The sequence below is a fragment of the Diabrotica virgifera genome, chromosome 4, assembly GCF_917563875.1.
Source record: "Diabrotica virgifera virgifera chromosome 4, PGI_DIABVI_V3a".
NCBI classification, from domain to species: domain Eukaryota; kingdom Metazoa; phylum Arthropoda; class Insecta; order Coleoptera; family Chrysomelidae; genus Diabrotica; species Diabrotica virgifera.
Genome location: NC_065446.1, coordinates 125,146,321 through 125,164,772, shown reverse-complemented (window position 1 = coordinate 125,164,772; position 18,452 = coordinate 125,146,321). Strand labels below are relative to the sequence as shown.

General features: G+C 32.4%; 1 protein-coding gene across 1 annotated transcript in view; it reads right to left on the bottom strand.

Moving 5' to 3' along the window:
• Positions 1 to 491: 491 nt before the first annotated feature.
• LOC126883901 (5-hydroxytryptamine receptor-like) overlaps positions 492 to 18,452 on the bottom strand; it is a 193,859-nt gene continuing 175,898 nt past the window's right edge. The window contains exons 4-5 of the mRNA XM_050649601.1: positions 14,440 to 14,619; positions 492 to 1,087 (exon numbers count right to left, since the gene is read on the bottom strand). Coding sequence (XP_050505558.1) covers positions 492 to 1,087; positions 14,440 to 14,619 — 776 coding nt within the window. The remainder of the gene's footprint in view (positions 1,088 to 14,439; positions 14,620 to 18,452) is intronic.

Genomic DNA, 18,452 nt, shown 5'->3' with positions numbered 1-18,452 from the left:
ACAGTCGTACCACTGCCCACAACAAAGAATTAATAAATAATTCATTCACCCAACGATTTGCCGAAAGAGCAATGAAGAAATTATGGCCAGAAACTTACTAAAATAATACTTAGAGAACCGTCACTGGACGGTACCTAACTCACCTTTTTACTTTCAGACTATTTACTTATTATGTACTTTGTGTTTAGAGTAGATTGTAAACATACATGCAGTGTATCAATGAAAAAATCAAAATTTTATATTGAAAATATGCAGTGCAACATTTTTTATAAGGGTAAAAAAATAGTGAAACTGAAATTAATTTAATATAAAGTTACAAATGTCAGTTTAAGTTATTAATTGGTTTTACAAGAAACAAAAATTATTTTTGAACCTTTTTAAATGCAAAAATATTAACCAACCAATATATTTTTCTGACACAAGTAATATTACGGGTATACCAAAACCCAATATTTTTCACCGCTAGGTCCACACACGAAAATCTTTTTATTTTATCTCATTTTACCCGATCTATAAGTCCGTGGTCCCCTGTGTCCCCCGCACAAAATCCTCTTGAATGCTTGCCGAAATTCTGGACTAAAAATGGTGTAAATCACTGGATTAAGCGTAGAATTAAAGTATCCCAGCCACAAAGCAAAGCTCATGATGTAGCCACTAATGTTGCAGGAGTCCCCGCATAAAGGCAAAAGGAGAGCTAATATGAAAAAGGGCAACCAGCACATAACAAAGGCTCCGGTTATTATTGCTAGAGTTTTAGCTGCTTTTCTTTCCCTTTTTGCTTCTAAACTCTCCTTCTTTTCCTTTTTGGACGGCAGGAGCTTATCGACAGATGCGGGGCAAGTTGGAGGTTCTTTGCTGAGTGTTCCGGCTCGGCTAACGACTGTACTTTGCTCACCGGCCGAACCGTTATTTGTTCTTTCTTGGTAAATATTATTTTGGTTATCTAGAGGTTTTGAAATGGTAAATGCTGTAGTTTCTTGCTGTTGAAAGGTGCTTTGAAGTTTAGGGGTCTCTGGTGTAGACTTTTGAGCTTCTGTTAGTGCTAAAGTTAGGTTTTTGGATGCATCAGGAGCCAACATAGATTTCTCTGAAATAAAACAGTTCTAATAAGTATACTGAGAATCAAAGTTACAGTTAAAACAAATTTAGTAATAATAATATACAAGATTTTTGCAAACGTATTAAACTTTTACTCTTACAGTTTCTTATTCAAGTGAAAGCTCTCATGGTATTGCTGCATCTTTACGACAGGACTTCTGCACCGGTCTTTTGCTCCTTTACAGCTTTTTCGGATTTTCCTGTGTTTCATTGTATTCTTATAGTATATTTACTGAGAAATCTAAGGGAGTGGTATAGTTGCAGCACAGTAGATCTTTTCAGAGCGGCCGCCAACAAGGTACCGATAGCTGTGATGATAGCTAATCTCCGATAGAAGAAGGAACTACAAGAAGAATTTTATTTTTCTTTATTTCTGTATTTGTGTGTTTTCATGTCATTAGGTCAAAAATATCTTCTTTCATTTTGTTCTCTTTGCAGATTTTCTCGAGCAGTACTTAGTAATCATCTTCATTTTTTGTTGTTTTCTCTGTTGTTGTCTTTTAGTTGTTAGTATTTGTCAGTCTAATTTCATACAACCTGTTGTTATTTTCTTGGAATACCTTACTTCAAGTGCACAGATCTTAAAATACATATCAATATATTTCCTCTGGAATACTGCAGCTTCCTTTGACTTCAATACACCTAAATATATTTTCAAAATGTTGAATAATATTGTGTCTAACTTACAAGATTCAGAGTTTTAATATATCAACTGTGAAACTCTTAACTCCATAAGGCAAATACAACTTCTACACAAATCTTTAAAAACATGTTTAGGTATATCAAACTCCAAAAAAAAATGGGATCTCAGAAAAGTATCGTGATATGTTGCGTATTATACACTACTCCAAGAAATTAACGCACCACTTTAAAATTTACTACAGTCGAACCCGCTTATTGGAATAGCCTTTGTAAATACCAGGCAAAAATATTCTTATAACCGGGATATTCTAATAACCGATCATTGGTGGCTAGTCGAAATAAGTGTACCGAATATACGTAATAATATTATTTACATACTATGCCAATGTGTAGTTTTACATACTATGCCAATATGTATATCATATATGTACACCTACATAATCAGTATATGTAAATGGTTTTAGGTCTTTTTACGTCAATAATACAGTAGTGTAACTACTACTTATCTATGTATGTGTTAAATACCAAATTACATTATATTATATATAGTGTAGGAAACAAAGGTTGAACCTTGCAAAATGGACACAAGTCCGGTTTTATTTTTTTTCTGGTATATCAAGGGGTGTTTATTATAAGACTAACTTTTTCTGAAAAAATTTCGCCCCGGAACCTCCCTTTTCACCCCTTTAAAGGGGGTAATTTGTGGTTTTTGCGGAACGTAGCCCTTCCTGTAACTTTTAGAAAAAATTTCCTTTATAGAAATATGAAGAGGACTATATTTTCTACGATTTATTTCCAACATCATCTCTCTATCATCCACCGTTTAGCGGGGGTGGCGCCCTAAAGTTAACAAGTTTTTAAAAAAGATGTTTTTAAAAAATATATATTTTTCCCTAACTGTAACGGAAATTAAGAAGAAATCCTGCGGCAATTATTCACAAATAATTGACTGATTTTTTGGTATAGGTTTTACTTAAGAATAATTGCCCTTTTTTTAATTACAGGGTGTTACATTTTAAAAAACCTCTTTTTATACCATCTGAACCGTTTATGCTAGAGTAAAAATACTTTCAGCAATTACTTATGTACTGGTACTATTTACAAATTTGTATAATGCACCCCCATTTTTTCCCCGGAACCACCCCAAAAAAAAGAAGAATTAATAAATAAATTGATTTTCTTGGAATCCTTCACACACAATGCCCTTTATTAATATGCTTCATACATCATTTTGTGTACGTTATTATTACCCATGCATGGATACCAAAAGCAATTTCCTAGTGCAACCCCTTAAGCAAAAAAAAATAAATAAAATGGGGGGTTGAAAATTTTTTTTTGTTTTTTGCTTTTTGATCCATATGGGCATATGCTTCATCAATAGTGCTTTTCAAAAATATATATGGTTATTGCAACATCTCTGCGAAAACCACCCCTATCCTTGAAAATGTACTGCAGAAACTACCCCTATCCCTTGGCGAGCATGTTTTTACGATTTTCTCATTACCTATGTATTATTTTTAAACAAAACTTATACAAGGTTAAAGACCACTATTTACTCCAAAAATTATGTCCCATTCATTTTTTCGTATAAGCAACGGTTACGGCACAGTGGCGCCGTAAACCTCATATATGCTTTGGCGGGCTCCAGTTTTTGTTTTTTTTTTTCGTCATCTGTTCGTTTTATTGATAAAGTACTTATGCAAAATAAAACAACACAGTGTAACCTTCAAATTATGACTTATGGACATTTTACATTCTTTGCTCCCCAAAGCCACAGTGGTGGCCCAAAATAAATTTTTGCATATTTTCGCCACCTACATGCATTTTATTGCATTAATGCTACCTTAACAGCACAATATTTACCCTTAGGTGGTCGCTACGCAGTGGCGGATCCAGGGAGGGGTGATGGGGGTGAACATCTCCCCCCCCCCTCTCAAACCAAGTCATATTATATTCAAAGATTATAAAAATATTCATTTATTTTTATAGAAATTTAACCAATTGGCACCCCCCTCTTAACGATGCTGGATCCGCCACTGTCGCTAAAGCATAAAAAGTCATTCTTATAAAAATAATATTAATATTATATAAGTATTTCTATAAAAATAAATGAATATTTTTATAATCTTCAAATATAATATCACTTGGTTTGAGAGGGGTGGGGGTGATCGCCCCCATCACACCTCCCTGGATACGCCACTGCTTAGCGACCACTTAGGGGTGAATATTGTGCTATTAAGGTAGCATTAACGCAATAAAATGCGTGTAGGTGGCGAAAATATGAAAAAATTTATTTTGGGCCACCACTGTAGCTTTGGGGAGCAAAGAATGTAAAATGTGCATAGGTCATGATTTGTAGGTTACACTGTGTTGTTTTATTTTACATAAGTACTTTATCAATAAAACAAACAGATGACGAAAAAATAAACAAAAACTGGAGCCCGTCAAAGCATATATGAGGTTTACGGCGCCACTGTGCCGTAACGGTTGCTTAAACGAAAAAAATGAATAGGACCTAATTTTTAGAGTAAATAGTGGTCTTTAACCTTGTATAAGTTTTGTTTAAAAAAAATGAATAGGTAATGAGAAAATCGTAAAAACATGCTGGATAAGGTATAGGGGTAGTTTCTGCAGTATATTTTCAAGGATAGGGGTGGTTTGCGCAGGGATGTTGCAATAACCATATATATTTTTGAAAAGCACTATTGATGAAGCATATGCCCATATGGATCAAAAAGCAAAAAACAAAAAAAAAATTTTAACCCCCCATTTTATTTATTGTTTTTGGCTACAAGGGTTGCACTAGGAAATCGCGTTTAGTGTCCATGCATGGGTAATAATAACTTGCACAAAATGATATATGAAGCATATTAATGAAAGGCATTGTGTGTTAAGGATTCCAAGAAAATCACTTTATTTATTAATTCTTCTTCTTTTTTGGGTGGTTCCGGGGAAAAAATGGGGGTGCATTATACAAATTTGTAAATAACACCAGTACATGGGTAATCGCTGAAAGTCTTTTTACTCTAGCATAAACGGTTCAGATGGTATAAAAAGGGGTTTTTAAAAATGTAACACCCTGTAATTAAAAAAAGGGCAATTACCCTTCAGTGAAACCTATACGAAAAAATCAATCATATATTTGTAAATAATCTCCGTAGCATTTCTTTTTAATTTCCGTTACAGTTAGCGAAAAATATATTTTTTCTAAAAACATCTTTTTTAAAAACTTGTCAAATTTGGGGCGCCACCCTTGCTAAACGGTGGATGATAGAGAGATGCTGTTGGAAATAAATCGTAGAAAATATAGTCCTCTTCATATTTCTATAAAAGAAATTTTTTGTAAAAGGTACAGGAAGGGCTACGTTCTGCAAAAACCATAAATTACCCCCTTTAAAGGGGTGAAAAGGGGGGTTCCGGGGCAAAATTTTTTCAGAAAAAGTTAGTCTTATAATAAGCACCCCTTGATATGCCAGAAAAAAAATAAAACCGGACTTGTGTCCATTTTGCAAGGTTCAACCTCTGTTTCCTACACTATATATGTGAATGAATACAGTAGCAGTAGGTAATTAATATAAAATGTATGCAATATGTAGATATGTAAATATTTTCTTATTAAAATGCATATAACAAAATTACTTATTTTTTCTTGAGAAATTATCGGTAATTATAGCTTTTTGTTGTTAATCCGTGCGGTCATCCTTAATCCATTGGTTGAATGGAACTTTTATTGGCGGCAAGAAATGGATGAATTGAATTTAACAAAGCCATAAGCCTCTCTGGGTGAATTCTAAATAAACTGCTTCTAACAATTTTATAGCAGGCAACAGTGCCTTTGTGTAGACAAATAAAAATTACTTTATGACCCATGCATTTGTCGGCTAAAAATCGAATTGGTACTCGTAACAAAGTAATAAATATTTATTACCCTAATAATATCTAATCCATAATCCTTGACTGACCATAATAACCAAACATAATTTAAATTTTTAGTAAAATTGTAAAAAAAAATAGTCGTTGACCTGCAAAATATGCTAATAAGCGGTATTATCTAATTAGAACCTATTCCAATAAAAGGATAAATTTATTAAGGAGTAAATGGAAACGTTTCGGGAACTCGAATTTATATTCCATAAACCGGGATATTCCTATAACAGGGATTCTAATAAGCGGGTTCGACTGTATATACCTAACATGAAAATATTAACTGAAATGATACGCATCTTATTTAGTATTACCATTGTATAGTATTACTTTATTTTGTAAAACAAACAGATTTGGTAATGTTGTTTCTAACCATGTTCAATATTCATAAACTTAACACGATCTTAAAACAATCAACAACAAAATCGTTAATTCTAAAAATTTAAATTGTTCATAATTTTTTTGCTTAAGACTATTCTTTTAAAATCATAACGGTAAATTTCGGGTGGCTATCTCTATCTCAACAATTTATTTCTGCAGGTAAACGTTTACGTGCAGAAAGCCCAGATAAAAAATTCTGTTCACCTGTTATCGAGCCGATAGACAAAAGGGACACCCCCTGGAGTGGCAGTTATAGAGCTAAACAATAAAACGATTAACTTGTGGTCGTTCTTCTCTTCAGGGGGATTATGGGTAATTAGAATGTATTTTGTAAATTATTGTAGAAACATGCAAAGTTATATCTAGACTTAGGCAAATATGCAAATTGCATATTTTGCATATAATGCATAAAAAATGCAAAAATGTCAAATTTTGCATATTTTTATAAAAGTAAGCATAAAGTGCATATAATTTTGGTGTATTAACTATATATTTTTATATTCAAACTTACAGATAGCATGAAAATGCCAATATTTAATTTTGTTTTATAATCACTTGATATGTAGTAACTAATATAGTATAGTAACTAATAAAAGACAGCGGCTTATAGTTTTGTCCTGGAATTAAGGGTTTGTGTTTGCCAGTTTATGTCTCTAGGTAAAAATTTTTATTTTGACGGTCAGTTTCATTTGGTTTCACTTTTGTTGTAAAATTGGAGGCGTAAATAACGTGTATTTCTGATTGTGAATAATTATTGTGCTTTTAAAATGCCGAAAATAAGCAATGTTTCAACTTGGATAAAACCTTACAAAGAGCCAGCTATCTATGGATATGGATAAAGTTTATTGCTCATGTTGTGGCAAAACCGTGAGCACATACGTATTATTTTTTATTTTATTTTAAAAATTTACACGGTGGTACAAACAAAGATTTTAAAATTGTAGATTATGTTGAAGAAAAGTACCGACACAAGGCTAGTTCGCAATAAATCGATGTATTTTATCTTTTTTCAAGCATTTTTTAAACTCCTTGCGATAAAAAATAGGATACCTATTTAAAATTCAAATCCTTCAATAGTCTACTGAAAGGTCGCTAACATTTTTTTCTAAAAATAGCATAGTTTGCTTTAATTTTGCTAAAAACAAAAACATATCATATATTGGACTTAATTAATTAAGTGCTTTTAATTTATGCTCACAGTACTTTTTCTTTAAATAAAAACAGAAAAGACCAATAGCCTCTTGTAAATATTTGGGCGTTCTTCTTTCTTGCACAGTCATTTCTGGACATTTTCAAGATTACTACACCGATTTTTATTTGATTTAATTTAAATTTAATTGTTATGCGAAACGGTTCATTTTTAGTTTATTTCTACAATCTTAGATTTTAAAAATGGGTTAAACTATAGAATATTTATATTCCTTTTTAGATTTCATCTGAAAAAAAATTCAAATAGATCAGCATGTCAGAACCGTGAAACATTTAGCTAAAAAAGTAAACACCACATCCGGTGAAAAATATCAACCTTCAGTGTCCAAGTGCTTTCAGTTAAGTTCCAAAAACAAACCGAACAAGAAACTTTTAACGAAGACTTGTGTCGTACATTAGTATCTTCTAATATACCGCTTTCAAAATTTTATCTAACGAAAATTTTAGTTCTTAAAAAAAATAAGGAAACAAAACATTCCCAGTGAAAGAACTCTAAAGAGAAATAATGTCAATTTGTTATACTTCTCAGTTATCCACAACATAAAAGCCGAAATAGGTAATAATTACTTTTACATATGTGTGGACGAGACCACTGACTCGTTAGGAAGATACATTGTGCACTTATTGATTGGTGTACTTAGCGATGAAACCTTTCCAAAATCAGTTAGAGAGTACAGTTTTAATAAAAGGATTTGAGTCACTGTGTCAAAGCGTTAACGGTACTATTGGAAAGGAAATTTTTCAAAAATTTAAAATACCCATGGGAAAAAAATAGTTGTTACCAGGTTTTTTCTGAAGTGGTTCAAGTACTAGCTGGGACATTTTCCGAACCACTTAATTTAGAACCATCTATTACAGTAAATTTAAAAAATGCCCCAGTTACATATCAGTTGATGTAGAAAGAAGTTTTCTATTTACAAATATATGTATTCAGATAGAAGCCATAAGTTTTTATTAGAAAATTTTGAAGATCATTTGATAATCTATTGTTACCACAATTCAAAATAATATTTATATGTTAAAATAAGTGTATATATTATGTATTTATAATATTATAAGTATTTTTGTAAATAAAGAAAATATTGTAAATATTTTTTATTACATGCATATTTTCTAGATAAATATGCATATTTTGCATAAAATACTGCATATTTTTGCATAAAATACTGCATATTTATGCGCATATTTCATACTTTTTTATCTGCATATTTGCCTAAGTCTAGTTATATCTATTTAAAAAAATTATGTTAATTTTAAACAAAAAAGTTAAAAAAAATATTGTTTAAACAATTTAATAATTGATAAGCAAATAGTGCACTAAAACTTTTTAATACCTTTCATATAAAAAAATAATTACGTCAATATCTGCCATAGTTCTTGCGTTATTTTGTTTAACTTTTACATTGGAATTTAGCTATGCTCAGAATCGTGAGGAATAGTATTAATAATAACAACCCTGCTACGAATGATAGCTAGGCATCGGCGATTCATACTCGAAATAAACGGTCTTAAAGCATTCTCATCCAGTTCATTCCAAATTAGGAAAATACGTTGTTCCCGTTCCTTCAGCGTATTTGGTTGAGTATGAGAATTCCGCAGACATCTAACAAGCAAGTCCCAAATATTCTTTATAGGATTGAGTTCGGCACTATTCGCTGGCCATCCCATAACGTCGATTTAAACTTCCTCTGGATAATTTTGCACTATATTTGCAACGTGCGGTGGTGCAATATCGTGCAAGAAAACAAAATTCTCCATAATCGATGCTATACCGAATAACGTCGTTTCTCGCACGTTGCACTGGGGATACCGTCCGTTCTGACATCGAGACACGTGAGTACTCCTACTACAATTATACAGACATAATCTCTCATCTGTAAACATTACTTTATTCTAATCAGTAGGCCGCGGATTATATGTAAGTTGCATTTTAACATATTTTACATATTTATAGATTTTTTGAAAAAAGTGCATAATTAAGTGGTAAACACATATTTTTACATATTTACCCCACTTTACTCTGCAATGAAAAACCCGAAAACCATTAAGCTGTAATTATGCAGGGCCTGTCCGTTTATTTCTAGGTACTATCATTTATTTAACTGAGCTCTTAACAATTCTTAATCTCCGCAAATTGAGTTGACCGACTTGGATGTGGGGGTCTGGTATTAACCAGAAATAATCATAAAATGAACTATTATTTATTTTTCATTTTATAATTTGAATAGACTTACGGCTCCCGGAAGCATATTTACAGATGCTAGCGTGTCTAGACACCTGGGTGTTGAAATCAGTTAGGGTTTGGAAAAACAGTACATTTACAAATGCTAGCGCGTGTTGACACTACGGTGTTGAAATCGGTTAGGGTTTGGAAAAACAGTACGTTTACAGACGCTAGCGTGTGTTGACACTAGGGTGTTGAAATCAGTTTGGAAAAACAGTACATTTACAAATACTAACAGATTTGGAGACCAGAGTGTGTTGAAAGCAGCTAGCTTTTTTAGTGGTTATACATGCATGGATGCTAATGGCTATTGACATTGATTTAGGTATTATTTAAGTGATTTAGGTATAATACTTAGTGATTTAGGTAATAATAGGTATAATACTAAGTGATATAGGTAATATTTAAGTGATTTAGGTATCATTAAGATATATTTAAGTGATTTAGGTATTAATAAATAATTAAACGTTGTTGGGATATAAAAAATAATATATTAACACAAAAGAACATAATAAAAAATGTTCTGAAGCTATCTCATTGTGGCATTTTCATAATTAACTATTTAGATGGGAAATAAGCCACAAGTAAATTGAGAAAAATAATTTTATTAATGTTTTGACGCCCAAATCGGGTGTCGTTGTCAAAATACAAAATACTACTAAATTAAACAAAAATGTTGTTGCTTAATAAAAAATTCTTCTAATAATTTATTTAATCTGACTCATTTATATCGGCAATTCAGACATATATTTTACATTTTAAAGTAATTTTTAGTAAGCAACAACATTTTTGTTTAATTTAGTAGTATTTTGTATTTTGAAAACGACATCCGATTTGGACGTCGAAACGTAAATAAAATTATTTATATAATTTCGGCTAATTTCCCATCTAAATAGTTAATTATAAAAAATAATACAAATATTAATGAGCACATCCATGCCCTTTAGCGTTAGGTTGGTTCTCTGTGATATTTCTCATCAGGTTTCTGCTTCTTTTTTCCTTTTGTTGCCTCGGTTTTGGAAAAACAGTACGTTTACAGATGCTAGCGTGTGTTCACACTAGGGTGTTGAAATTAATTAGGGTTTGGAAAAACAGTACGTTTACAAACAACAGAAAAGAACAACAAAAAATAATGTTGTTCTGAGGCTATTTCCTTTTGGCATTTTTATAATTAATTATTTAGATGGGAAATAAGCCACAATTAAATTGAAAAAAATAATTTTATTAACGTTTCGACGCCCAAATCGGATGTCGTTGTTAAAATACAAAATACTACTAAATGAAACAAAAATGTTGTTGCTTAGTAAAAAATACTTTAAAATGTATAATATATGTCTGAATTGCCAATATAAATGAGTCAGATTAAATAAATTGAAGACCTAATTGGAACAAGGAGGTATGTAACATTTTCTAAAGTTTTGAGTTTCTTAGTGAATGAAGGTGGTATGTAACTTAACTATCATATTATGCCACGTTTACTGTACCTCTAAAAAGCTTAATATGAGATATTCTAGTGGATGAAGGAGGTATGTAATATGTAGAATACAATTCTTGAGTGGAAGAAGGAAGTATGAAACCTTTTTCGTATTTTTCAGGTTTAAATTGTTTATAACTCGAAAACTATTAACTTTAGAGAAAAATTACAAAAGACCTTTTTTGTTTCCACTGATCAAAAGAACCTAAAATAATGTACACAGGCTGAAAAAATTTATTTTTTTAATTTGTTTAAGTTTTTTTTTATAAATATAGCTAAGGTTATGGTAGCTATTAATAAAAAAGGCAAGGTAAACGGAAGAAGAAACGCCAGGTCTAAGAAGAAAGTCCAGGTCGCAGAAGACCGTCATGGCTTAGATACCTGTAAGAATGGTTTAACAGATCCTCTGCATCCCTTTACCGAGCTGCCATTAACAAAAGTAGAATAGCCAGTTTGATAGCCAACATGAACATAGTAACGTGAAGAAGAAGCTTATTTTGTGTTCAATTACATAAATTTCTGTAAAACTAAATATAGAGCATTATTTCATGCCACATACCCCCTTCATCCATTCAGATAAAGGATAGTTATACAAACTAAAATTAATGGAAGAAGGCGGTATCTACAGTTTTTATTTATTTTTAGAAAAAATGCTAAAAATCAAAACAAATTATCAACATTATATGTAAAGGAATGTTTATAGCAATATAAATAATACCAAATAACACAAACAATATTTTCAGGATAAAAGTAGAGGAATAAAAACTTTAACTGCCCATATCTAAAAAGGTAGGCTTTGTAACATACATCTTTCTTTCACTTAGGTCTTCAATTATTAGAAGAATTTTTTACTAAGCAACAACATTTTTGTTTAATTTAAATAAAAACTTTATACTTTAACTGCCCATATCTAAAAAGGTAGGCTTGTAACATACATCCTTCTTTCACTTAGGTCTTCAATTATTAGAAGAATTTTTTACTAAGCAACAACATTTTTGTTTAATTTAGTAGTATTTTGTATTTTGACAACGACATCTGATTTGGGCGTCGAAACGTTAATAAAATAATTTTTTTCAATTTAATTGCGGCTTATTTCCCATCTAAATAGTTAATTATAAAAATGCTACAAGGAAATAACTTCAGAACAACATTATTTTTTATGTTGTTTGTTGTGTTAACACATTATTGTTTATATCCCAACAACGTTTAATTATTTATCAATACCTAAATCACTTAAATATTTTTCCACAGCAGTAGGTATATAAAATCAATGTCAATAGCCGTTAGAATATGCATGTATAACCACTAAAAAAGCTAGCTGGTTTCAACACTCTGGTGTCCAAATCCGTTAGTATTTGTAAATGTACTGTTTTTCTAAACCCTAACTGATTTCAACACCCTAGTGTCAACACACTTAGCGTCTGTAAACGTACTGTTTTTCCAAACCCTAACCGATTTCAACACTCTGGTGTCTACACACGCTAGTATCTGTAAATATGCCTCCCGGAACGAGTGTCAAAACAGCCAAATACACTGCAATTATAAAAAGGATTAGAAATGGGGAAAAAGTCAACAATCATTGAAAAATTGTTTTGATTCGGGTTCATTAAGCAATAATAAAATACAGTTTAATGAAGATCTGGGCAGGGCAATGGTTGCTACTAACACTCCATTACAAAAATTGAATAACGTTAATCTAAGATCGTTTTTGGAAAAATATTGCAAATTTAATATCCCGTATGAATCCACGTTGAGGAAATCAAGTGTCGACTTTATATTATATAAATCAACAATGATCCAACTATGGGAAGTCATATGTGATAATTACTTTTATGTTATTGTGGACGACACTACAGACGCCTATGAATGAAAGATATATTGTTCATTTGCTAACTGGCGCACTAGAAGAACATGGTCCAGGAAAATTATTTTTAGTATCTTCATAATAACTTGAAAAGCCAACAATTTGACCGTTACACGATGCATTTAAGACACCTTGATAAACTTCTTTTTACTAGATGATATTCTGCCCCATATATGGTTAAGGTGGGGCAAACTTTAAAAATATTTCATGAGAATATTTTTCATATTACTTGTTTAGCTCATGGAGTAAACAGATATTATCAGAGCCCAATTTCCCGGTGTGAACCCGATGGGTCCCGATGAATTCGTAACTATTTTAATCCACCATCCTAATTACAGGCCAATTGGTAACTCTGGCCCTCAGGTAATTTTTCGGTAACCAATCAACTACCGGTGAATTCGTAACTAAATAAAGGTATAATCTTTAAGACTTGAAATATACATATTATGGAAAGTCCCTTTGCTTTTAAATTATCAGATGGATTTAAATAATTTATCATTGCTTAACATCTAAATATTGAATTTACAATTACTTGATAAAACCCAAGCTCGTGTAGAGCTTTACTTGATGGAAATAATATTTAAAACACGTGTTAATGAAACACTATAATATTGTTTCAATTATTTTATTAAGATATTTCAATTTTTGATATTTTTTATAGGTACATATAATACAAATATAATGTTTCTAAAGAAACCAAGAAACATTCGGTTTATATTTAATGTATTAGATTTAATCAATGGTTTCGAATTCACCTGAAGAAAGTTTCGAGTTGGCAGGTCAGGTAATATAAAAGTTACGAATTGGCCGGTGTACATTTTCATTTGAAAATTTTTGTCATTAAAAGTTACGAGTTGGCGCGTGTCCGAACGAATTAATTAGCTCATTTTAACTCATTTAGCTGTTTTTAACTCATTTTATGTAATTATTACTTTAATTTATTTATTACATATTTTCGACGAATGCTTACATATATTTTAAAAAAACTTTACATATATATGTACATATTTTCATACATTTTCATACATAATACGGATGATATTATAATCCGCCCTTTACTAATCAGCCTCCAACCAATGGACATGATTTCGTGCAAATTCTGAACGTGCTTTTCGATAAGCTACGGTTAAGGCTGGACTTCCGACAGGTCTACAGGTGGTGAACAGTTTCACAGCTAATTCGAACATTATGAACATCTTCAAGTGGAATTGTAAGTTTCTGGTAGTTGCAAATCGTTGTCTTGCAAAAGGTATGAAGTCGTAAAAAACGGTATTAAACAGGCATTGTTACACGATGTCGACCTTGTCCTGGGCGCCTAGGGTGACTACCCGTCTCTCTGTACTGTTCCACCATTCGTGAGATCGATGTATGGTGTACGCCACAGTACAAATAACCTGATAAAACATTCCGAATATATGGTATGTTCAATACAAAGATGAATACAACTAAATTTAACACACCAATGAATCGCTTTTTTGTTTTTGTAGATGGTGCGTTAATTTCTTTGAGCAGTGTGTTAGACTATAATAGACTATTAGATTATAATAGACTAACATGGTTTAGTACCCTTAAAAATCTCTACAATTGTTATCAATATTAGATAAACATATACACTGAGTTTACCTTTATCATCTGTATCATCCATTAGTTCTATTGTAGTCGTTGTAGATTGGCCTTCCATAGTCATTAGGGAATTAACCAAAGCCTCTGCTGCTGCAGACTTTTTATCAGGATCCTTTTTTAATCTTAAAAATTGTCTTTTAGACAGAAAACTTTTGTGTACTTGGCCATTGTTAGTAGTTTCTGGAAGGAGATGACATTATTATTTACCAGAATGCACAAATAAAAAAATAACTTTAATTATTGAAACTCAAAAACCCGAATAGACTACTGAGACGTATTAATAAGATTATTCAATAAGTACATACTACATATTTAATATTATAAAATATATATACAGGGTAGAGCAGATAAAGAGCCTATTAGAAATATCTCGAGATTCTCGGTAAGAGAATCATAAAAATTGGAATACAGGGGTTTTGAGGTGTGAAATATTTAATGAAAGTATTTTGGTCTCTTTGCTACTTCCTATAATACCAGAAGTTAATTGTAACTTCGTTTTTTTTAATGGAACACCCTGTTTATTTTACATTATTGGGTTCTCCTCGATGTCTTCTTTCTTAAAATATGAGGATTTGTAATATTACGGATGGTAGTTTACAAGATAATTACGTTTTTGTTATTAATTTTAGAAGACTGGGGAAGACTGGTCTCCAGAGTCCTGAAAGACAACCAGTCTAAAGGAAGAATATCTTAAACAAAAAATTACCTGGTCCTCCAGGTTGGGGGTTGAGACGTCAGGTTGGTTCCCTGTCACTTGTAAAAAACCGTATTTACCAAAAAGCCTAAAAGTTGCCTCGGAGCTTCGGATGGATTAAACAGACAACGACAACAGCTACGAAAATGGACAATGAACATTGGCACTTGGAATGTACAGAGCATTAGCGGAAAGTTGGAAGAAGTCGTCCAAGAAATTACTAAATTGAACATGGACATAGTTATCTTGACTGAAACAAAGAAAAAAGGATGTGGTACAGAGATATTGAAGAACTATGTACATATATATAGTGGGGTTGAGAAACACCAGCGAGAAAAAAGAGGTGTATCCGTAATGATACATAAAAAACATCAACGCAAAATAACAGATTTTGAAGCCGTAGATGAAAATATCATAAGAATCAACATGACAATTAACCAAAAACCTGTCACTATTCTTGGTATATATGCAGTCTCTGATGATCAGCCTTATGCTGTTAAAGACGAATTCTTTGAGAAAATCAATGAAGAAATTACTAAAATTGGAAGTACTAGGGAAGTGATCATAGCAGGAGATCTGAATAGTAGAGTCGGACAGAAGGTAAACAAAAAAGTGATAGGTCCACATGGAGAAATAACTTAAAATAACAATGATGAAAGATTAATTCAAATATGCGAAAACCATCAGCTAAAAATAACAAACGGGGTTTTTAAACACAAGGAGATACAAAAATATACATGAATTCAGGTAACCAGAAATTTAAAATCGATCATAGATTATGTGATTACAAAACAAAATACAAGATTACAAGTAATGGATACAAGAGTATATAGAGGAGTATCATGTGATTCGGATCATTTTATGGTAAAGTCCGAAATAGCTTTTCCGTTTAGATCCAAGAAAACAAAAGAACCACCTGAAGCCACACCTGAAATTTTTAACACAACAAATTACAACAAGGACAGCTTACAACATGAAAGTACGAGAACACTATATCAACAAAGACTAAATGAAAAATTAGAAGATGCAATAAAAAATGTATCCGTGCAAGAAGTGTACAAAAATATAATAGAGAGTATACAAACAGCCGCAAAAGAAGCGCTTGGTTTAAAATCCGAACGCCACAGTAAAAAGCTATGGTGGACCGAAGACATACAAAACCTAATAATGGAGAAAAAGGAAGCGTACGCACGGTGGCTAAGTACTAAACATCCAGTAGACAAAGACAAATATTTGGACCTACGCAGAACAACAAGAAGAGCAGTAACAGCAGCAAAAAAAGAAATGTGGGATAGGAAATGCCAAGAGATCAACACTTACATAGGCGGAAGGAAGTGTTCAGAGACATGGAAATTTTTAAACAAAATAAAGAACATAAAAAGAAATACTACTTCTATTCAGTTAATATCAACAGAAAAATGGAAAGAATACTACGAGAGTTTGCTAACAGAAAGTAGAGCCGAATATACCACACAATCACTAACAGAAGTATTTGTTGAAAGCGAAGAGATTGTAGTGGGAGTTGATATGGTGAAGAAAGCTGTAAATGAACTAAAAAATGAAAGAGCTTCAGGGCCCGAAAATATTCCTGCCGAATTAATAAAATGTGGTACAGATAAACCCTTTCAAGCACTTACTTGGTGTATGAACAAATATATATAAACGGTGTCACACCACCCAGTTTATGGAAAGTAGCTTATATTTCTTCCATTCATAAAAAAGGATATAAGTTGGATTGCTCAAATTACAGAGGAATATCGGTAGCTAGTACACTAAGCCGGGTGTACGGGCGCATTCTTAGAAATCTCATTGAGATGGAGTATAGGGAACATGAAGAAGAAGAACAGGCTGGTTTCCGCGCTGGAAGGACTTGCACAGATAATGTCTTCTGCCTAAAACAATTAATTGAAAAAAAATCAGCAACCAATCAAGAGACCCATCTCATGTTTGTTGACCCCCGTAAAGCATACGACAGCGTTCCTATGACTAAATTGTGGAAATCACTAAAAGAAACTAACATCAGCTACACTCTACTAAAAGCCTTAAAAAATCTATATGAAAATTCTACATCACAAGTAAAAATTGGCAACACACTATCTAAAAAGTTCATAGTTAACAAGGGTCTGCGCCAGGGCTGCTGTATTTCAACCAACTTTGTTCAAGATATATGTTGCAAAAGCACTAAACCAGTGGAAACGTAAATGCCACGGTATGGGTATAGACCTCGGAGAGGTTTGTTTGTATACCTTACAATTTGCTGATGACCAAGTCATCATAGCTAATGATAAAGACGACCTACAGTATATGGCAAGAAAACTGAAGGAGGAATATGAAAAGTGGGGCTTGGAAATTAATGTGGAAAAAACTAAATACCTACCCATAGGAGCTGAGTTATCCAATATCGAACTAGAGGATAATGAACAAATCACATCCTGTAGTGAATACACGTACTTGGGAATAATCTTCGATAGAGCGGGAAAAGACGATGAGGAAATAAAAAAAGGGTAACACAAGCTAGAAGAACAATTGGATGCCTAAATGGAATACTTTGGAGCTCCGAAATAGGAATACAGCGAAATTACAACATCTATGAAACACTTATTAAAAGCAGCCTACTTTACGGAGCAGAAACTTGGAGAATAACCGAGAACAACAGGAAAAAATTAGAAGCTGTAGAAATAGATGTGTTTAGAAGATCGTTAGGTATATCCCGTAGGAAAAGAATTCGAAATGAGGAAGTAAGACGACGAATTGCAATAGATGGTTACTTAACAACAGACATTGAGAGGAAACAGTTGATTTGGTATGGTCATGTTCAAAGAATGGAAGACACAAGATTGCCCAAAAAGATCTTGGAGTGGGTACCACCAAACCGCAAAAAACGAGGAAGACCCAAAAAGACATGGAAAGAAGGGGTAACCAAAGCAATGAGTACAAGGGATCTTAGAGATGGCCAATGGGATGATAGAAGGACGTGGAAGTTAGGCATCGGACAACGTCGAAAGACGTTCTAAAACCGATATATACATACATATTAATTTCATAGCAAAATTCACCCCCTGTAGAATTGTAGGTACTGATTTAACATAAAAAACCCTATTTCTATTCTCTACTATATCGCTAATGTATCATAGACCTCACCCGACCGAACGTGTAATCATTTTTTAAATAACTTTATGCTTCATCTATATACGCTTGATAGAAAATTGCTCTGTAGTTCTCTAAATTAGTGCAGTATGTTTATATCGTGCATATAGCGTTTAGTTGCACAAACAAACATACACAATCCCACATAGGTACACGTACACGTACATAGTAC